Source organism: Salmo salar, chromosome ssa14 (genome assembly GCF_905237065.1).
Source record: "Salmo salar chromosome ssa14, Ssal_v3.1, whole genome shotgun sequence".
Lineage (NCBI taxonomy): Eukaryota > Metazoa > Chordata > Actinopteri > Salmoniformes > Salmonidae > Salmo > Salmo salar.
In genome coordinates, this window is record NC_059455.1 from 89,878,292 (window position 1) to 89,901,444 (window position 23,153).

At 41.9% G+C, this 23,153-nt stretch overlaps 2 protein-coding genes across 3 annotated transcripts in view; one reads left to right on the forward strand and one right to left on the reverse strand.

The window, feature by feature from the left end:
• Positions 1-17,963, reverse strand: part of si:dkeyp-120h9.1 (Y+L amino acid transporter 2-like) — a 33,148-nt gene extending 15,185 nt beyond the window's left edge. The window contains exons 1-2 of the mRNA XM_014143004.2: positions 17,852-17,963; positions 6,825-6,934 (exon numbers count right to left, since the gene is read on the reverse strand). The gene's annotated coding sequence lies outside the window, so the exon portion shown is untranslated. The remainder of the gene's footprint in view (positions 1-6,824; positions 6,935-17,851) is intronic.
• Positions 17,964-20,370: 2,407 nt separating this feature from the next.
• Positions 20,371-23,153, forward strand: part of LOC106570558 (stathmin-2) — a 14,433-nt gene continuing 11,650 nt past the window's right edge. The window contains exon 1 of one of the 2 annotated variants that reach the window (XM_014143003.2): positions 20,371-20,732. In XM_014143003.2, the coding sequence (XP_013998478.1) occupies positions 20,714-20,732 (19 nt within the window). In that variant the 5' untranslated portion in view covers positions 20,371-20,713. The remainder of the gene's footprint in view (positions 20,733-23,153) is intronic. The other variant, XM_014143002.2, reaches the window with a different exon arrangement.

Below are 23,153 nucleotides of genomic sequence, written 5' to 3' on the forward strand. Positions count from 1 at the left end.
GACCAGATAGGACTGACAAAAAGTGCTCTTCACTGACGAGTCATGGTTTTGTCTCACCAGGGGTGGTGGTCAGATTCGCGTTTATCGTCAAAGGAATGAGCGTTTCACCGAGGCCTGTACTCTGGAGCGGGATCAATTTGGAGGTGGAGGGTCCGTCATGATCCGAGGGGTGTGTCACAGCATCATCGGACTGAGCTTGTCGTCATTGCAGGCAAACTTAACGCTGTGTGTTACAGGGAAGACATACTCCTCCCTCATGTGGTACCCTTCCTGCAGGCTCATCCTGACATGACCCTCCAGCATGACAATGCCACCAGCCATACTGCTCGTTCTGTGCATGATTTCCTGCAAGACAGGAATGTCAGTGGTCTGCCATAGCCAGCGAAGAGCCAGGATCTCATTCCCATTGAGCACGTCTGGGACCTGTTGGATCAGAGGGTGAGGGCCATTCCCCCCAGAAATGTCTAGGAACTTGCATTTGCCTTGGTAGAAGAGTGGGGTAACATCTAACAGCAAGAACTGGCAAATCTGGTGCAGTCCATGATGAGGAGATGCACTGCAGTACTTAATGCAGCTGGTGGCCACACCAGATACTGACTGTTACTTTTGATTTTGACCCCCCCTTTGTTCAGGCACACATTATTCCATTTCTGTTAGTCTGTGGAACTTGTTCACTTTATGTCTCAGTTGTTGAATCTTATGTTGATACAAATATTTACACATGTTAAGTTTGCTGAAAATAAACGCAATTGACATTGAGGGGGCGTTTCTTTTTTGGCTGAGTTTATTTACCATATCATATGGAGACAGACACATAAACCTTATCATAAGTATACATAATTGCAAATGATTAAATCCTTCCATAGACATTTTTAAAAAACAATTTAGTTACAAATTGAACTTTAATTAAATGACTTGACTCTTCACATGGGATGATGTCACTGAACAACAAAAGGGAATATTGAATCCATCGCATCTCCAAAAAAACGTACCAGACAGGATGCTCTTGCCAGCATACTTGGGGTCCAACATGGACGCTGCGGCATGTATGGGCTTCAGGCAGAAGTCTTCACGCTTTTTGATGTATTTCAGAACTGCCGTTTCCTCTGCTTGGAGCAACAGTGAAGTGCTGCCCACTTCTGCTTGGAGCAACAGTGAAGTGCTGCCCACTTCACTGTTGCTCCAAGCAGAAGAAACTGCAATTCTGAAATATATCAGAACTGATTTCTTCTCTTACATCTGCAAGCGGAGTCTGAACATCAGACAGGATGGCATTGTCTCCCTCAATCCGTGCAATGGCTACTGAAACCTGTAGCAGGAGTTTCAGGCTGCTTACCACACTCTCCCAAAATCATCCAGGAGGATCCTCGATGGGGCTGTCCATATCGGCAGACTGTGATACGGCCATTTATTGGAGAGACTCCTTCCCCTCCAGGAGACTGTCAAACATGATGACAACACCACCCCAATGGGTGTTGCTGGGCAGCTTCAATGTGGTGTTCTTATTCTTTTCACTTTGCTTGGTGAGGTAGATTGCTGCTATGGCTCTCTTGTTGAGTGTATCCATTGTTTTCAGTGCCATGATGTCCTTGAGGAGCAGATTCAATGCAGACTATTCCACTTTAGACCAAGCAGCCTTCATGTTCTCAGCATTGTTCGCAGCATTGTCCGTCACCAGTGCAAATACCTTCTGTGGTCCAAGGTCATGGAGATGTAGTTAATTATTCCTTGCCCACAAACATTTGACCACCCATCAGAGATGACTGCAATAGTTTGCTTTCTCTATGATTTGCTTGACCTTCACTTGAACTATGGATTTTTCCCGCTTTCAATTACTTTTTCTACAAAAAACACATTCTGTGACGTGCTCACTTTTTTTCCGGCATGAAGCTTTCATTAGTCCAATGAAATTGCCGAACGGGTTAAGGTCAAACAACTTTTTTGTTTACTGTTTAAATTAAATCGAGCGCTCTCAAACTTCCCATCATTCTGATTACGGTAGTCATTTTGTCACCCTCATCATGGCAAAGACACGGAGAAATGCATATGATGCAGCTTTCAAGTTGAAGGCAATTGATCTGGCTGTTGGAAAAGGAAATAGAGCTGCTGCACGGGAGCTTGGTCTTAATGAGTCGATGATAAGACGTTGGAAACAGCAGCGTGAGGAATTGACTCAGTGAAAAAAGACAACTAAAGCTTACTGCTAATTTTGTATTTTTTGTTACAAGCCGTGTTTCGTTAAAGCCTATTTATTTTTGTTACAAGCCGTGTTTCGTTAAAGCCTATTTATTTTTGTTACAAGCCGTGTTTCGTTAAAGCCTGTGTAAAGTTCATTTGTTTCAATGTACCGTTAGGCACCTGTGGCTTATAGACATGTGCAGCTTATTTATGTTCAAAATAATATTCAGGTTTTTTATTCAGGCTTATATTCAGGTGCGCTTAATAGTCCGGAAATTACGGTATTTGTATTTATTATGGATCTCCATTAGCCAAGGTAGCAGCTAATTTTGCTGGACCCAGGAAAAGTAAGGCAGTTATAGAATTTAAGATATTACAATACATTCACAACAGATTAATAAGCGTGTGACCTCAGGCCTCTACTACAACAAAATCCATGTGTACGTGTATGTATAGTGCGTTTGTATGCATCTGTCTGTGCCTGTTTGTGTTGCGTCACAGTCCCTGCTGTACGGTGCATTTTTAATCGAATTTTTCTGCTTGTATGAGCTACTTGATGTGGAATAGAGTTCCATGTAGTCATGACTACGTAGTACTGTGCTCCTCCCGTAGTCTGTTCTGGACTTGGGGACTGAAGAGACTTCTGGTGGCCTGTCATGCATGCGTGTCTGAGCAATGTGCCAATAGTTTAAAAACAGACCAACTCTGTGCATTCAACATGTCAATACCTCTCACAAATACAACTAGTGATGAAGTCAATCTCTCCTCCACTTTGAGCCTGGAGAGATTGACATGCATATTATTAGTGTGCTGCCCTTTTCTGAGGCAACTGCAATTTTCCTCAGTCCCTCTTTGTGGCACCTGACCACATGACTGAACAGTAGTCCAGGTGTGACAAAACTAGGGCCTGTAGGACCTGGCTTGTTGATAGTGTTGTTAAGAAGGCAGAGTAACGCTTTATTATAGACAGACTTGTCCCCATCTTAGCTACCGTTGTATCAATATGTTTTGACCATGACAGTTTACAATCCAGGGTTATTCCAAGTAGTTTAGTCACCTCAACTTGCTCAATTTCCACATTATTTATTACAAGGATTTAGTTGAGGTATAGGGTTTAGTGAATTGTCCCAAATACAATGCTTTTAGTTTTAGAAATAATTTAGGACAAATGTATTCCTTGCCACCCATTCCGAAACTAACTGCAGCTCTTTGTTATAGTAAGGGAAAAAAGTATTTGATCCCCTGCTGATTTTGTATGTTTGCCCACTGACAAAGAAATGATCAGTCTAATTTTAATGTTAGGTTTATTTGAACAGTGAGACAGAATAGCAACAAAAAATGTTATAAATTGATTTGCATTTTAATGAGGGAAATAAGTATTTGACCCCTCTGCAAAACATGACTTGGTGGCAAAACCCTTGTTGGCAATCACAGAGGTCAGACGTTTCTTGTAGTTGGCCACCAGGTTTGCACACATCTCAGGAGGGATTTTGTCCCACTCCTCTTTGCAGATCTTCTCCAAGTTAAGGTTGAGGCTGACGTTTGGAAACTCGAACCTTCAGCTCCCTCCACAGATTTTCTATGGGATTAAGGTCTGGAGACTGGCTAGGCCACTCCAGGACCTTAATGTGCTTCTTCTTGAGCCACTCCTTTGTTGCCTTGGCCGTGTGTTTTGGGTCATTGTCATAATGGAATGCCCATCCACGACCCATTTTCAATGCCCTGGCTGAGGGAAGGAGGTTCTCACCCAAGATTTGACGGTACATGGCCCCGTCCATCGTCCCTTTGATGCGGTGAAGTTGTCCTGTCCCCTTAGCAGAAAAACACCCCCAAAGCATAATGTTTCCACCTCCATGTTTGACGGTGGGGATGGTGTTCTTGGGGTCATAGGCAGCATTCCTCCTCCAAACACGGTGAGTTGAGTTGACGCCAAAGAGCTCCATTTTGGTCTCATCTGACCACAACACTTTCACCCAGTTGTCCTCTGAATCATTCAGATATTCATTGGCAAACTTCAGACAGGCATGTATATGTGCTTTCTTGAGCAGGGGGACCTTGCGGGCGCTGCAGGATTTCAGTCCTTCACGGCGTAGTGTGTTACCAATTGTTTTCTTGGTGACTATGGTCCCAGCTGCCTTGAGATCATTGACAAGATCCTCCCATGTAGTTCAGGGCTGATTCCTCACCTTTCTCATGATCATTGCAACTGCACGAGGTGAGATCTTGCATGGAGCCCCAGGCCGAGGGAGACTGACAGTTCTTTTGTGTTTCTTCCATTTGCGAATAATCGCACCCACTGTTGTCACCTTCTCACCAAGCTGCTTGGCGATGGTCTTGTAGCCCATTCCAGCCTTGTGTAGGTCTACAATCTTGTCCCTGACATCCTTGGAGAGCTCTTTGGTCTTGGCCATGGTGGAGAGTTTGGAATCTGATTGATTGATTGCTTCTGTGGACAGGTGTCTTTTATACAGGTAACAAGCTGAGATTAGGAGCACTCCCTTTAAGAGTGTGCTCCTAATCTCAGCTCGTTACCTGTATAAAATACACCTGGGAGCCAGAAATCTTTCTGATTGAGAGGGGGTCAAATACTTATTTCCCTCATTAAAATGCAAATAAATGTATAACATTTTTGACATGCGTTTTTCTGGATTGTATTGTTGTTATTCTGTCTCTCACTGTTCAAATTAACCTAGCATTAAAATTATAGATTGCCCACTGACAAAGAAATGATCAAACGTACAAAATCAGCAGGGGATCAAATACTTTTTCCCCCTCACTGTAAGTGTTGCAGTAATTTCACTCGCTGTAGTAGCTGACGTGTATAGTGTTGAGTCATCCACATACATAGACACACTGGCTTTACTCAAGGCCAGTGGCATGTTGTTAGTAAAGATTGAAAATTATAAGTGGCCTATACAGCTGCCCTGGGGAATTCCTGATTCTACCTGGATAATGTTGGATAGGCTTCCATTAAAGAACACCCTCTGTGTTCTATTAGACAGGTAACTCTTTATCCACAATATAAAGCCATAACACAAGTTTTCCCAGCAGACTATGATCAATAATGTCAAATGCCACACTGGAGTCCAACAAAACAGCCCCCCCCCCCACCAATATTATTAATATATTTTTTCATCAATTTCTCTCAGTCAAATCAGTCAATTCTGTAAGTGCTGTGCTTGTTGAATGTCCTTCCCTATAAATGTGCTGAAAGTCTGTGGTCAATGTGTTTACTATAAAATAGCATTGTATCAGGTCAAACAATTTTTTCCTAAAGTTTACTGAGGGTTGGTAACAGGTTGTTTGGTCAGCTATTGCAGCCAGTAAAGGGGCTTTACTATTCTTAGGGGAATAAGGTTTGCTTCCCTCCAGGCCTGAGGCACACACCTTCTAGTAGGCTTAAAACTGAAGATGTGGCAAATAGGAGTGGCAATATCGTTCGCTATTATCCTCAGTAACTTTCCATCCAAGTTGGCAGACCCCGGTGGCTTGATTGTCCTTCATAATTTAGTCAGATATACTTGGATGTGTAGCGTCAGCGTTTGTTGCTGGCATGCCATGCCCAAGTTTGCTAATCTTGCCAATTAAAAAAATTAAGTATTTGGCAATATCAGTGGGTTTTGTGATGAACGAGCCATCTGATTCAATCAATGATGGACCGGAGTTTGCCTTTTTGCCCAAAATTTCATTTAAGGTGGGCCAAAGCTTTTTAATATAATTTCTTTGTTTCAGTGTAATTTCTTATTTTTATTCAGTTTAGTCATACCTTTTGCCTCATCCCTCAACAATATTTTTCAATTCTCATGAATCCGTAGGGATTGAACAGTTTTACAGTCATTTTCTTAATGGGTGCGTGCTTATTAGTAACTCGGGATAAGCAATTTCATAAAATGTGTCAAGTGCAGCATCTGGTTGCTTCTCATTACACACTCATTACATACTAACAAATATTCTTTAGATCAACATGGGAATCACCTCAAAACATATTGTATGACCTCTTATGCACTATATTACGCCCAGCCTTTGGAACTTTGGTTTTCCTAGATATGGCTACAATACCAAGTTAATTTCTGCAGCATTAGTAAAGATGTGTTGAATACATGTTGATGATTTCATTCCTGTGCTGTTTGTAACTACCCTGGTACAGTAGGTTGACTGAACCTGAGCCAGGATGCAGGCTCTAGTTAGTTTGAAGCGCTTGAGTGAGCAGTCTGATGAAAGCCAGTCAATATTTAAATCACCCAGAAAATATACCTCTGTTGATATCACATACGTTATCAAGCATGTCACATGTTATCCAGATAGTGATTGTTAGCACCTGGTGGTCTATAGCAGCTTCCCACCAGAATGGGCTTTAGGTGAGGCAGATGAACCTGTAGCCATATTAACTTCAACAGTATTTAACATTAGATCCTCTAAGCTTTATAGGAATGTGGTTCTGAATATAAAAAGACCAGACCAGCTTTGGCATCTGTCTTTTCTTTAGATCTTAGAACCAGCAGATACAGTGGAGTAGTGCTGGTAACGCTACAGCAAGGTCCAGTGACAGGCTGTTTTCCCACTAACAGGCATTGTGCCTGGCTAGTGGAACAAAGTAGTGGGTGCCTAAGAATGCAGAACAAGGCTTTTGTTATTGGAACACTCACCTCACTGACTTTAATCTCTTCTTCTCCGCTCTCTGAAGTGTAAATAAAATGACGTAGAGAGGCCCAGCTCAATTCGTCTGAGATTCAAGTCGCTGTTCTTTACTCGACCTCTGGAACAAAGAAAGAACAAGGCATGAATTTTTATTTTCATCTTAGTTCAAATCCCTGTTGTTACTATGGGAGGATTTCCCATGGCTGTGTTTGGTTTGTTTACCGACTAGAATATCAAAGTGACTGTGGAACAGCCCGCTCACTTTGCATTTCAAGGTAGATAGATGGTTATTAGAATGCAGTAATGGTGCACTATAGCCTGAACATGCACCAAGGTAGATAGATGGTTATTAGAATGCAGTAATGGTGCACTATAGCCTGAACATGCACCAAGGTAGGTAGATGGTTATTATAATGCAGTAATGGTGCACTATAGCCTGAACATGCACCAAGGTAGGTAGATGGTTATTAGAATGCAGTAATGGTGCACTATAGCCTGAACATGCACCAAGGTAGGTAGATGGTTATTATAATGCAGTAATGGTGCACTATAGCCTGAACATGCACCAAGGTAGATAGATGGTTATTAGAATGCAGTAATGGTGCACTATAGCCTGAACATGCACCTGCAGGATGTAGCCTCGTTTATTTTTATCCAAGGAAAAATACACTTGTTCTCTTAGAACTTTCCCTAAATGTCTGGACTAAAACACTCACAGTTTAGATAAGCTCGATTTCACTGAAAATGTGCTTTGCATTTCTCAACCATGTCGTCAAGTTAGGACATTCTACACAGCCGAGCAAGGCCTCCAAACAGCAGGGCGGAACATTTACCTGCTCCAGAACGTCGGTCTCCGTTTAGCTCTGTTCTTGAGCAACAAACAGAGAAGCTTCATTTATTGTAGGACATCACATGGACTCCTATGGTTGCGGTCTACTCCAGCACTAACAGCTATGAGACAAGGCTACCCTTATCAAGCAAACATAATGCTCATGCTGCGTTTGTGTGTTTGTAATGCCTCTGTGTGTGTGTGTGTATTTATAATAACTGAGTGTTTAATGCCTTTCTCCATTTGTGTTTGTAATACCACCATTTGTGTGTATTTATAATACCTCCGTTTGTAATGCCTGTGTGTTTAATGCCTCAGGCGTTACGAACACAAACTCTGTGTTTAATGCCTCAGTTTGTGTTCGTAATGCCCCTCTCTGTGGGTCTGTAAAACCTCTCAGGAAGAGGCTTCCTCTTGTCCTTTACTAGTTCCTCTCTCATCTCCATTAATATGAAATCAGAGGGACACCAGACATGCCTATTAGATTCCAACAGCATCTGGTCTGATGGTCTGCCTTTATGCTCTGTGAAATACACTGCCTTCAATTAAAAAGTATTCAGAATTCCTGGCAGTACAACATTAGGCTAGTGCATGCATATGGGTTCTAGGAATGACTCCTAGCATAGACTACTCATTGATTCGACAAGACTATATCAGTAGGGCCATAGCACAAGGAATGCCATGTGGGATTGGTTTTCCACTCCTGTGTCAACATCAGCTTGTAGCAAGTGATGCAATAGTTTGATTATTTATTTAACCAGGAATGGCTCATTGAGATTTAAAATCTCTTTTTCAACAGCGTCCTGGCCAAGATAGGCAGCGCCAAGTCATTACAAAAATTACAGACAAACAACATGAAAAACTACAAGTAATCTAGTAAAAACCATAGAATTCACAAGAGTATAACAAAATCAAAAACAGCAAATTAAAAACATTGACATGTCAGGGAATCAGACTCAAGATCATTCATCAGTGATTTAAAAATACCAAATCGGGACAAGTTCTTCCAGTTTAACAGTATTTTGTAAGGCGTTCCAAGACGATGGTGCAGAGGACATAAAAGCCCTTTTACCAAATTCAGTTCGGACATTTGGAACAGTTAGCAGGATAAAGTCCAGCGAACGAAGAGAGTACCCACCACATTTCCGAACAATAAAAATTACCAAATAAAAAAGGTAGTAAACCCAAAATGGCTTTGTAAATAAAAGTATACCAGTGACTGAGCCTACGAGTGACTAGAGAAGGCCAGCCAACCCTGGTATACAAAGTGCAGTGGTGCGTAAGGGTTTTGCAGTTTAAAATAAATCTCAAAGTGCCATGGTAAAGGGTGTCAATTGATCTCAAACACTGAGCGGAAGCATTCATATATAAAATATCCCCATAGTCTAGTAAAGGCATAAATGTAGCTGATACTAGCCTCCTTCTGGCTTCAAAAGAAAAACAAGCCTTATTCCTAAAATAAAATCCTAATTTCAGCTTCAATTTTCTTGTAAGTTGTTGAATATGCATTAAAAAAAAAAAAATTAAAAGAGGCCATCATCAATCAAAATTCCAAGGTATTTATACGAGGTTACAACCTCAATCTCCTTGCCCTGACAGGTAGTAATAGGTGAAAGGTTCAGAGGTCTATTTCTTGCTTTAGAAAACACCATTAGTTTAGTTGTCAGTATTGAGGATAAGCTTCAATTGACACAAGGTATGTTGAACAGTATAAAAAGCAGTTTGCAAGTTCTGGAAAGCTTTTGTAAGAGACGAGGCACAACAGTAAATAACAGTATCATCAGCATAAAAATGAAGTTGCGCATTTTGGACATTTTTGTCTAAATTATTTATATAAATAGTGAATAAGAGAGGACCAAGTACAGAGCCTTGGGGCACACCACTACAGACAGACAATTTAACAGACCTAAGCCCATCAAATTGAGTGCACTGTGTTCTATCAGACAGATAGTTAACAAACCATGCAACTGCATGAACTGAAAGACCTACACTCGACAATCTCTGCCTTAGTATAACATGATCAACTGTATCAAAAGCCTTAGAGAGATCAATAAAAAGTGAGACAATGCTGTTTTTTGTCAAGAGCTTCAGTGATATCATTTAAAACCTTCATGGCTGCTGTAATTGTGCTATGCTTCTTCCTGAAACCCGATTGGTACATTGATAAAATAGAGTTTGATTAACCTGTTAGGGCTAGGGGACAGTATTTACACCGCCGGATAAAAAACGTACCCGATTTAATCTGGTTACCACTCCTACCCAGTAACTAGAATATGCATATACTTATTACATATGGATAGAAAACACCCTAAAGTTTCTAAAACTGTTTGAATGGTGTCTGAGTATAACAGAACTCATTTGGCAGGCAAAAAACTGAGAAGGTTTCATGCAGGAAGTGGCCTGTCTGACAAGGTGTCGTTCTTCTTGTCTCTGTTTATTGAAGAGTGAGGATCTTAGCTGTCCCGTGACACTTCCTACGGCTGCCATAGGGTCTCAGAAGGCGGTAAAAAGCTGAATCGTGGCTTTGCAGGCTCTGGCTGAAAAAAAGTAGCGCGTTTGGGTAGTGGCTGGTTACAGTACTGTGAGACTCAGGCTCGTGCCCGCGTCGACCGAAAGCTTTGTTTACTTTCCTCTGTTTAGCTAAATGGACATTCCCGGTCGGAATATTATCGCTTTTTTACGAGAAAAATGGCATAAAAATGGATTTTAAACAGCGGTTGACATGCTTCGAAGTACGGTAATGGAATATTTCAATTTTTTTTGTCACGAATTGCGCCATGCGCACGACCCTGATTTACCATTTCAGATAGTGTCTGGGACGCACGAACAAAACGCCGCTATTCGGATATAACGATGGATTATTTTGGACCAAACCAACATTTGTTATTGAAGTAGCAGTCCTGGGAGTGCATTCTGACGAAGACAACAAAAGGTAATCAAACTTTTATAATAGTAAACCTGATATCGGTGAGTGCTAAACTTGCCGGGTGTCTAAATAGCTAGCCCGTGATGCCTGGGCTATGTACTTAGAATATTGCAATATTCTTTCACCAAAAAGCTATTTTAAAATCGGACATATCGAGTGCATAGAGGAGTTCTGTATCTATAATTCTTAAAATAATTGTTATGCTTTTTGTGAACGTTTATCGTGTGTAATTTAATAAATTGTTAGTGAATTCGCCGGAAGTTTGCGGGGGGTATGCTAGTTCTGAACGTCACATGCTAATGTAAAAAGCTGGTTTTTGATATAAATATGAACTTGATTGAACAAAACATGCATGTATTGTATAACATAATGTCCTAGGGTTGTCATCTGATGAAGATCAAAGGTTAGTGCTGCATTTAGCTGTCTTCTGGGTTTTTGTGACATTATATGCTAGCTTGAAAAATGGGTGTCTGATTATTTCTGGCTTGGTACTCTGCTGACATAATCTAATGTTTTGCTTTCGTTGTAAAGCCTTTTTGAAATCGGACAGTGTGGTTAGATTAACGAGAGTCTTGTCTTTAAATATCTGTAAAATAGTCATATGTTTGAGAAATTGAAGTAATAGCATTTCAAAGGTTTTGAAAATCGCGCCACAGGATTCAACTGGCTGTTACGTAGGTGGGACGAATTCGTCCCGCCTAGCCCAGAGAGGTTAATCTGGCTGTAATATACAATTAAAATGGGTATATAAAGCCTAAACCTAGGCCAGAATGCTTAATAAAATTACATTTAAACTTGCTCTACCTGTTGTCTTTTCTCTTTGTCCTTCAGCTGCTTGAAATGTTTGAAAAATATCCAGAGGAAAGTAACGTTTACCCGACTTTTGGTTCAGTACCAAGGTCAAGTTAGTCCAATATAAAACTCTCATCAATAGCTATTGAACCAACCATGCCATGAAAATGGTATATTCAGAATCAGGGGAGGATTGAGAACAAATTGGACCCTGTGTGTGTGTGAATCTCATTTTATTAGACGTAGAGGAGAGGCCCAGCTCAACTCGTCTGAGATTCAAGTCGCTGTTCTTTACTCGACCTCTGGAACAAAGAAATAACAAGGCGTGAATTTTTATTTTAATCTTAGTTCAAATACCTGGTGTAACTACAGGAGGATTTCCCATGGCTGTGTTTGGTTTGTTTACCGACTAGAATATCAAAGTGACTGTGGAACAGCCCGCTCACTTTGCATTTCAAGGTAGATAGATTGTTATTAGAATGCAGTAATGGTGCACTATAGCCTGAACATGCACCAAGGTAGGTAGATGGTTATTAGAATGCAGTAATGGTGCACTATAGCCTGAACATGCACCAAGGTAGATAGATGGTTATTAGAATGCAGTAATGGTGCACTATAGCCTGAACATGCACCAAGGTAGGTAGATGGTTATTAGAATGCAGTAATGGTGCACTATAGCCTGAACATGCACCAAGGTAGGTAGATGGTTATTAGAATGCAGTAATGGTGCACTATAGCCTGAACATGCACCAAGGTAGATAGATGGTTATTAGAATGCAGTAATGGTGCACTATAGCCTGAACATGCACCAAGGTAGGTAGATGGTTATTAGAATGCAGTAATGGTGCACTATAGCCTGAACATGCACCAAGGTAGGTAGATGGTTATTAGAATGCAGTAATGGTGCACTATAGCCTGAACATGCACCAAGGTAGATAGATGGTTATTAGAATGCAGTAATGGTGCATTATAGCCTGAACATGCACCAAGGTAGATAGATGGTTATTATAAAGCAGTAATGGTGCACTATAGCCTGAACATGCACCAAGGTAGGTAGATGGTTATTAGAAAGCAGTAATGGTGCACTATAGCCTGAACATGCACCTGCAGGATGTAGCCTCGTTTATTTTTATCCAAGGAAAAATACACTTGTTCTCTTAGAACTTTCCCTAAATGTCTGGACTAAAACACTCACAGTTTAGATAAGCTCGATTTCACTGAAAATGTGCTTTGCATTTCTCAACCATGTCGTCAAGTTAGGACATTCTACACAGCCGACCAAGGCCTCCAAACAGCAGGGCGGAACATTTACCTGCTCCAGAACGTCGGTCTCCGTTTAGCTCTGTTCTTGAGCAACAAACAGAGAAGCTTCATTTATTGTAGGACATCACATGGACTCCTATGGTTGCGGTCTACTCCAGCACTAACAGCTATGAGACAAGGCTACCCTTATCAAGCAAACATAATGCTCATGCTGCGTTTGTGTGTTTGTAATGCCTCTGTGTGTGTGTGTATTTATAATAACTGAGTGTTTAATGCCTTTCTCCATTTGTGTTTGTAATACCACCGTTTGTGTGTATTTATAATACCTCCGTTTGTAATGCCTGTGTGTTTAATGCCTCAGGCGTTACGAACACAAACTCTGTGTTTAATGCCTCAGTTTGTGTTCGTAATGCCTCTCTCTGTGGGTCTGTAAAACCTCTCAGGAAGAGGCTTCCTCTTGTCCTTTACTAGTTCCTCTCTCATCTCCATTAATATGAAATCAGAGGGACACCAGACATGCCTATTAGATTCCAACAGCATCTGGTCTGATGGTCTGCCTTTATGCTCTGTGAAATACACTGCCTTCAATTAAAAAGTATTCAGAATTCCTGGCAGTACAACATTAGGCTAGTGCATGCATATGGGTTCTAGGAATGACTCCTAGCATAGACTACTCATTGATTCAACAAGACTATATCAGTAGGGCCATAGCACAAGGAATGCCATGTGGGAATTGGTTTTCCACTCCTGTGTCAACATCAGCTTGTAGCAAGTGATGCAATAATTTGATTAATCTGGCTGTAATATACAATTAAAATGGGTATATAAAGCCTAAAACTAGGCCAGAATGCTTAATAAAATTACATTTAAACTTGCTCTACCTGTTGTCTTGCGCTTTGTCCTTCAGCTGCTTGAAAGTTTAGAAAAATATCCAGAGGAAAGTAATGTTTACCCGACTTTTGGTTCAGTACCAAGGTCAAGTTAGTCCAATATAAAACCCTCATCAATAGCTATTGAACCAACCTTGCCATGAAAATGGTATATTCTACACACAATACCCCATAATGACAAAGCAACACGACGCGAGCGTTGCAAAATAAATGTAGGAATCTATTTTATTCAATTATTGCACCCACACTGCTCGTGCGCCAACGAGCATCTGCGTTGCCAAGGGCTAAAATAGAAGTCATTCCTATTTCTGACGCAGATCACGCTGCAAGTCCTGCCTCTCCCATCTCCTCATTGGTTTATTGAAGCAGGTTCCCACGTGCCATCTCCTCATTGGTTATACCCACGTGGGTGATTGAAAGATGAACTATTGCCGGTTGTCGTGGTAATACTATGAAAGTTAAGATGCCGATCACCATATAAGTTAAACGATGAAAAAGCCTGGAAGGAGGAAAGATGACTAGAAATGATTCGGTTGACCGTTTTTATGTGTGGATTAATTATCGGAGAACCTTGTGCATTTCAGATAAAATAACCTAATGTTTATATCCCAGGACAAATTAGCTAGTAAGTGCAAGCTAACTAGCTAAATTGCCATAAATGTTTAATGCTTTTCAACCTGTCCCCAAATTAATGTCATTGGTTCAGTTTGTTTTGATATTTTAACCTGCGTGTCGTGATCGTGTATGGTGTAGGGGGACAAAATAAATGTATGCACGATGGCGCACAGCCGGTTTGGGTTCTGTGTTATAAATTGGCAACAATTTCTTCAAAACACAAAACGTTAATATCACAGTTACAAAAGTGCAGACTCTTTACTCAGTACTTTGTTGAAGCACCTTTGGCAGCAACTACAGCCTCAAGTATTTTGGGGTATGACGCTACAAGCTTGGCACACCTGTATTGTGGAGTTTCTCCCATTCTTCTCTGCAGAACCTCTCAAGCTCTGTCAGGTTGGATTGGGAGCGTCACCGCACAGCTATTTTCAGGTCTCTTCAGATATGTTCGATCAGGTTCAAGTCCGGGCTCTGGCTGGGCCACTCAAGGACATTCAGAGACATGTCCTGAAGCCACTCCTGCATTGTCTTGGCTGTGTGCTTAGGGTCGTTGTCCTGTTGGAAGGTGAACCTTCGCCCCAGTCTGAGGTCCTAAGCGCTCTGGAGCAGGTTTTCATCAAGGATCTCTGTACTTTGCTCTGTTCATCTTTCCCTCAATCCTGACTAGTTCCCCAGTCCCTGCTGATGAAAAACATCCCCACAGCATGATGCTGCCACCACCATGCTTCACAGTAGGGATGGTGCCAGGTTTCCTCAAGACGTGACGCTTGGCATTCAGGGCAAAGAGTTCAATCTTGATTTCATCAGACCAGAGAATCTTGTTTCACAAGGTCAGAGTCCTTTAGTTGCCTTTTGGCAAACTCCAAGCGGGCTGTCATGTGCCTTTTACTAAGGAGTGTCTTCCGTCTGGCCACTCTACCATAAAGGCCTGATTGGTGGAGTGCTGCAGAGATGGTTGTCCTTCTAAAAGGTTCTCCCATCTCCACAGAGGAACTCGGGTTCTAGGTCCCTGACCAAGGCCCCTCTCCCCCGACTGCTCAGTTTAGCCAGCTCTAGGAAGTCCACATACTTTCATATGCAACTGAAACCAGTAGCCTCCTTCATGTTCTATTTCTTTCATTGTCCGGCAGCCAAATGCATATTCGCACATAAACTATTTCTTAACATTATTAAGGCAGTAGGCTATCAACATTTTAAGCTAAATGTTCTGATCTGTTGCATCAGAATAACTATTTTTTATGTGACCTAGGCTTACTGGTTGTATGAATTTGGGATTCATCGTTCCACAACTGTCCCAGAGTCTGTTTGGACAATTTCTTTCTCGACAAGGTAAACCTTTCTGGGGGCGGCCCGTCAGAGTCCAAGACCCAGTTGCACACGGCGGGGTTGAGACCCAGGGTCTCCAGCTTGATGATGAGCTTGGAGAGTACAATGGTGTTGAATGCTGAGCTGTAGTCAATAAACAGCATTCTTACATAGGTATTCTTTCTGTCCAGATGGGATAGGGCAGTATGCGGTGTGATGGTGATTGCGTCATCTGTGAACCTGTTTGGGCAGTATGCAAACTGAAGTGAATCTTGGGTGACATGATCCTTGACTAGTCTCTCAATGCTATTCATGATGACAGAAGTGAGTGCTAGAGGGCGGTAGTAATTTAGTTCAGCCTAATTAGCCTACTTTTGTCTATACAGATTTTTATTTTATTTATTTAACTAGGCAAGTCAGTTAAGAACAAATTACCCCGCCAAAACCGGGACGACGCTGGGCCAATTGTGCACCGCCCTATGGGACTCCCAATCACAGCCGGACGTGACACAGCCTGGAATCGGACCAGGGACTGTAGTGACGCATCTTGCACTGAGATGCAGTGCCTTAGACCACTGCGCCACTTGGGAGCCCAAGAAGTTCATATTATTCTGTACCAGGGTTTCCTTTATGAAAATGTGTTACTGGACATTTGACCTTCAGCATTTAATTTAAAAAAAGCATGATTTGGTCAGAGGATCATTAGCTTCCCCTAGCCTTAAAAATATAAATTTGTGCATTGCCTACAGTTGGAAGGAAAGGCAGCACGCACTGCAAATGCCAAAGGACAGAAACTAGCTGTCCTCCGGCTACACCATGGTGCTTCCCTACAGACTGCTGCTGAGACTACTGTAGACCATTGCAAAATAGTGTGTTTTAATCAATTATTTGGTGACATTAGTATTTTGTATAGTTTTAGTTAAAAAAAAGTTAACTTTAAAATGTTTCACAATTTTTTTAATGAAATTCACTGAGGATGGTCCTCCCCTTCGTCCTCTGAGGAAACTTCACTGATGCATATGGGTCCGGTACATTTCTCCAATGTCAGATCAATTAAAATGCTGTCAGTCAAATGTCCAGTGCCACATTTTCATAAAGGAAACCCTGGTACAGAATAATACGAACTGCTCTCAGACCAGGTTTTCCACAAGGACAACAGGTAGAGTAAATGTATAGGTAATGTTATTAAACATTCTGGCTTGTAAGGAACATTTACACGATTTTTTGGGCTAGCATTAGTTTCAAGGTGTATATAGGCTACCAATGAATTGTGTACTACAGCATGATACATCAGACTTGTGATGCCACAGCTTGATCACATGAAGTAATTTTACCTGCTTGAATGTCAAATATCACTGACCATATGTTCTGGATAGAAAAACGGGGAAAATATGAGCGGGATACATTCTTAATGAAACAATTCTCCACCACCGTTTGCGTATTTTCTCAACGCGGTGTGTAACACCCTAAATTGTCCGAAAACGGTGGTGGGAAAAAAATGTGTGTTTATTTAAGTACGCATATTTTCCACACAATTATATTTAGTTAAGGAGGAAAATGATGGCCTTTGCAGTCTGAATGGAGGACACCTTATGTACGAACCGGTCCACGGGGGACACGAGTGCATTACCGGGAATGCACATCAAACCTTAGCGGACTAAACTCGCCATGGAGTGGATTTTAGTCCGCCAATCAAGCCTAGACGTTAGTGCATGTGGCTGGATCGAAACTATCGACTGCCTATAAGCAAGACCCACGTTACTAGGGAAACGAATATACTTGTTTTTGTCCACATCACCAATCCGAAGTCCAATACATTTAGCCCACGTCCTCAAAGTACCATACTAGGCAGTCAAGCAACAAACGTGGACAGATTCGCACAAGCTGGCATGCGTAAAAATCGACCATTATAACTTAGCCAGCCGTTTTGTTTTATGCTTTAGCCACACAGACTCCAGTCCGTTGAGCTGAAGCTAGCTAAATAATTTGCTGTAAACTGTATTGTTTTGCTAACGTTAACGTTAGTAGGCATGGCAAAAGTTAGCTAGCTAGTTACAGTAGCTAAAGCTAGCAAAGCTATCTTTTGTCGGTAGCCATCAACATTTAACAATAATTGCAGCTAGAGAACTCTCAAAACGTACAAATGATCAACATTTTCCAGGTAGTTCGAGTAAATACCAGAAAGTACCAGATTGTTTCATCTAACTAGCTACTAACCACGTTTGGACCCTGTCCAACCACGACACATGCCGATGATGCTGAACTGCCGCATGTGCGTGGCAGTTCAATCCAGAAACGTTTCGCTAGCTAGCAAGTTGAGCTAAACAACTGACTAGTCAAACATCTGAAAGTGAATCAAATGTAGGTACGAAGCTAAATCAAATTTTCTCTCAAAATACTTAGACAAAGCCTTACCTTGAGAGCTTCTTTCAATGAGACTGAAACCACATGTGCAAGCTTACTCAATGCTGGATGTTTGATTATGGTTTCTGGCTGCCTATTCGTCATCACTACATTACCGCTCCTCCTTCACTTGGAGGAGGTGGTGAATTTATTAATACGATACCCTGTGATGAAAATAGATGCTTCATCCTCCTCCTATCTAAAGTCAGGTTGAAGTCAGTTGTTGAGTTTAGTTAGGATGAAATCCTTTAACTATACTGAACAAAAATATAAACGCAACATGTAAAGTGTTGGTCCCATGTTTCATGAGCTGAAATAAAAGATTTCAGAAATTTTCCATACGCACAAAAAGCTTATTTCTCTCAAATTGTGTGCACAAATTTGTTTACATCCCTGTTAGTGAGCATTTCTCCTTTGCCAACATAATCCATCCACCTTACATATGTGGCATAGCAAGAATATCAAGAAGCTGATTACACTGCATGATCATTACACAGGTGCACTTTGTGCTGGGGACAATAAAAGGCCACTAAAATATGCAGTTTTGTCACACAACACAATGCCACAGATGGCTCAAGTTTTGAGGGAGCATGCAATTTTTATGCTGACTGCAGCAATGTCCACCAGAGCTGTTGCCAGAGAATTGTTTGTTCATTTCTCTACCATAAGCCGCCTCCAACGTCATCTTAGAGAATTTGGCAGTACGTCCAACCGGCCTCACAACCACAGACACGTGTATGGCGTTGTGTGGACGAGCGGTTTGCTGATGTCAACGCGAGTAGAATGCCCCATGGTGGCAGTGGGGTTATAGTATGGGCAGGCATAAGCTACGAACAACAAACACAATTGAATTTTATTGATGGCAATTTGAATGCACAGAGACACCATGACGAGATCCTGAGGCCGATTGTCGTGCCATTCATCTGCCGCCATCACCTCATGTTTCAGCATGATAATGCACAGCCCCATGTCGCAAGGACTTGTACACAATCCCTGGAAGCTGAAAATATCCCAGTTCTTCCATGGCCTGCTTACTCACCAAACATGCCACCCATTGAGCATGTTTGGGATGCTCTGGATCGACATGTGCAACAGCATGTTCTAGTTCCCACCAATATCCAGCAACTTCACACAACCATTGAAGGGAAGTGGGAAAACATTTCATAGGCCACAGTCAACATGCCGATCAACTCCATGCAAATGAGATGTGTTGTGCTGCTTGAGGCAAATGGTGGCCACACCAGATACTGACTGGTTTTCGGATCCACGCCTTTTTTTAAGGTGTCTGTGACCAACAGATGCATATCTGTATTACCAGTCATGTGAAATCCATACATTAGGGCCTAATGAATTTATTTCAATTGACTGATTTCCTTATATGAACTGTAACTCAGTAAAATCTTTGAAATTGTTGTGTTGCATTTATATTTCTGTTCAATATATTCAACCGTCTAACAAGGGAACCTTAGCTCATTGATTTCCTTTTCTGTGAGAAGGGGAAACCTGTGTGCCTGTGAACACTCCTGGAAATTGCCATTTCAAAAGTTTAGTTCACAATCTCACTGGATGATGATGAGGTATGAGACCAGAGTGTGTGAACTGTGAAGTGCATCTATTTCAGTTCCCCTAAATGAGTGTGCGATGCTCATCCAGCCAGTCCTAAAGAGGCCCATTATGGTTAATCAGTACCTCTTGGGTTGAACCAGTATCTGGGCAAAGGAGACTATGAATATGACGAGCCTTTTCCCAGATACTGGTTCACTCTTGGGTGTGATGTGGCTGGGTCTTCCTTGTTATTTTGTTGATTATTAACTTGAGATAGTAGTGCTATAGCCTCTTTAATGGGAATACCAACACTAAAATACTTTTTTAATATTTGGAAAAGTCACACTAATGTCTTATGTGAAATGAATGTGATCCCATGTGATCTCACATGAAATAGAGTGTACCCATTCATTATAACGGTTTATTTGTCTAATAACACACTCTGGTTGATGGCTGAAAATCTCGTAAAGAAAATCTGGGAACTAGTAATGTAACTAAGTACTGCCATCTACTGGTTGGAGAGGGAACAATGTAGAGAGAGCATTCACAGTAAGATTTTGGCAGATACCATTGCAGGTTTCAATTTTGGATAGGCTATATTTTCAGCCAGCCTTTTATCATGCAGACGTATGAATAAGACGTGTTACTGTTAAGTAAAGGGCCATTTACCGCTTTACCATTTAAAGAAATAATTATATACCAATGAAATATGCTATAGACCAGAGAGGGTATGTGTCTGCATTGATAAATACATTTTAAGATTTCACTGCAGTCCTATTTGTTACTTTGTGGTTAGGTCACGCACGGAACATTAGCCTTATATATTGTGGTCAAATTATGTTTAATTTACTTTCAACGTTTATTTCCATTAAGTTGAGCCTATTATTTGCCTGCCTGCCTCCCTGATGCCTTTTCAGCACCATGGACAAGAGCTATTAGGAGCGGTTCAGCTCTGCCAAGCCTTTTTCGCGGGCGGCACCCTAAAAACAACAGAGGGGCAACAGCCACCCCGTCTCCTTTAATAGGGGCGACTGAACACTCCAATACAAAGGGACATTAGAGGAAAAAGCGACAGTCTCTTGATTTGGGGATGCGCGTCAGGGACCACCGTAGCCAATCTGCTTGAGCACGTAGACGCTCGTAATTCACGAGCCCCCTTGCTGTCTCGCGCAGTGCTGTCTTTCCCCACATAGCAGTGTTCTTGCTGACTCAGTGCCTTACAGCAGTGCTCCCTATTCTCTCCACGCACCGACCAGAAACTGCGACGCACGCTCCCTCCAGTAGCCTAGCCCACTTCTTTCACCACCAACGCCGCACAAACTGACAGACATGGCTAAAACAGCAATTGGTAAGCTAACGGTTTACCGTTATTTGTCTGTGTTTTTGGGACGGGTTGATAGGCACAGAGCTGTGGGTGGTGGTTTTGCTTGACTGTGTGTGAGGATGATGCCTGTGTGAGATAACAGCGGCGACACCTTGGCACAAAAGACTGCCAAGCATTGAATCAAGGGAGCGGTCAAAGTCTGTCGCATGTCAAACTATATTTTTGTTTTCTACTTGTGAGTGGTGCAATCATCTTGCTTTTGTCTTCCTTGAGCCTGAACTGCATGCATTCGTTTTTGTTTTATTCCTATATCAACAGGGTCGGATGATGATAGTGGGCTACACTTTATGATTAAATAGCCTAGGACAATAATATTTTATTACAGACAGATTCAATCTCCAATTTTACAGTGTGCATAAAGCGAATAAATAGCCTAGATTGAAGATTTCCCATGGCACATTTGCGATAGGTTATTCAAACACGATAGGGAATCCTGGCGGCCGCTCCTGCCGCTCTAGCCCCCGACACATGCTCATACAGCAGCATAATGCAGACAGACCGACCGCACCCAACATCCCGGTCTCTCCCTCTCATCATGAGCGCAGAGCAGCTCTTCAAGGCTCTAAATGAATCTAACCCGTTACAAATCCTATTATAGAGACTGGACTAGCGTTTATTAGAATGTTATGCTCAATCCATTTGAATGATGAGAGGAATAATTGAGAATAAATTAATATTTCTTCGTGCACTTTATATCCAAGCTAAAGCTGTCAGGTGAAGAATTACGAATTGCAATGAAAATGAATGGATGGAAGTTGAAATGTGGCATCATATTCCAGCAATTTCATGCCTGGTCTTGATATCATTTTTATTGCATGGGCTGGGCCTGATTTGCTTATACTGTATGTGCATCTATTATATTGCTGCGCCAGTCACAATAAATGTTTAAAGACATTTTCGAGTTTAAAGTGTGAAAGCCTATCCAAGATTCTGTATTGCGTAATGGAGCACATTCATGCGCATTTAGGGCCCTTTTGAGTGAGGCCCGTCTCTATGGTGACGGTCAAGGGGTTACTTTTATTCTGGATGAATATGTCGGTGATGGATAGATGCGCCTGCAGACAGACAGCAATACGTGGAAGTGTGTCAGGTCCGGACGTCTGTCTGCATGAGCAGACTGGTTCATCATGATCCTGGCCTGGCCGCGTCGCTGTTATGTTTTTTTTTTTTTTTTTTTATGATTGAGTTGTAGACTTACACAGGGCGAGTTGGGTGGGCCAAACACCCCGGGGTACATAATCGTCGTCAGTGGGCGCAAGGGCAGGCAGGTCGGCTGGCAGGATCAGCTGTGGGTTGGTTGTGTACCATATTATAAATAACAATGACTGTAATAGAAATGGACATTAATATGAGATTATGTACAGTCTGGGATCAATGCACCTTTTGCAGGGGGGCAAACAGACAGACAGGAAGACAGATAGGCAGACAAGAAGACAGACAGACAGGAAGACAGATAGACATGCAGGCAGACAGGAAGACAGGATATTTGAGAGATGTGGCATACACAGCCTTCTCCCAATTGCATATAGCTGCAGGCCTATTGACCACCAGCCAAAATTCATGCTCTCGGCCCACTTGGCTTCTGATTTGTCTAGTGACATCAAACATGCTTATATTAACATACAGATCCTCAGATCTGTTAACATAACACATCCATTAACATAACAGATCCTCATTCATTTATCATATATATTATAGAGATGTAATAAATATTATCAGATCCTGATTATTAGGTTGTGTGTGTAGGGTACAGCTTACAGTCTGATCTGTCAGGCAAGCCCATGAGTTAGGTGTGGCCACCAGATTTCTCCTCTCCAGTCTTTGTGTTCAGGGGCCAAAGCTTTCTGGGAGAATGGCGCCACCCAGAGTTCGTCATGCACAGCCTCTGCAGTGTCACTGAGTGCATCCCTAAACCAGTTCTGCCAGACTCACTCTTGTGCCTGTTGTTGCCATTGAGCTGTATTCATCACTTCTCAAGACCGATCGATAGTTGGAGGAGAAAATGTATACGACTGAAGCAAAAGATGAAATCCAATATCCCAGCCAGAGAGGAGAGGCTATCGTCAGGAACCTGATGAATGCACCTTAATTAAACTAGTCATTAAACCCTAATATATGTCCAGGTCTATGACATTACACCAAATAGGGAACATTAGTCTTTGGGTGTGGTATGAAACCTAGAAACCGTTTAGGCTCAGGCGTGTTAGGCCTCTTGTCTGCATTTCAGTGTTCAACAATGCATACTAATGTCTGAAACCTCCCTGGTTGGTAATATTCTCCACCTACCATCCCACTCAGTAGCCCATTTTCACTGTAACCCCTCATGAATGCTGTAATTAAAGGCTGGGTTGTAAACTAACTGATGAGCTTTATCCACCACACGCA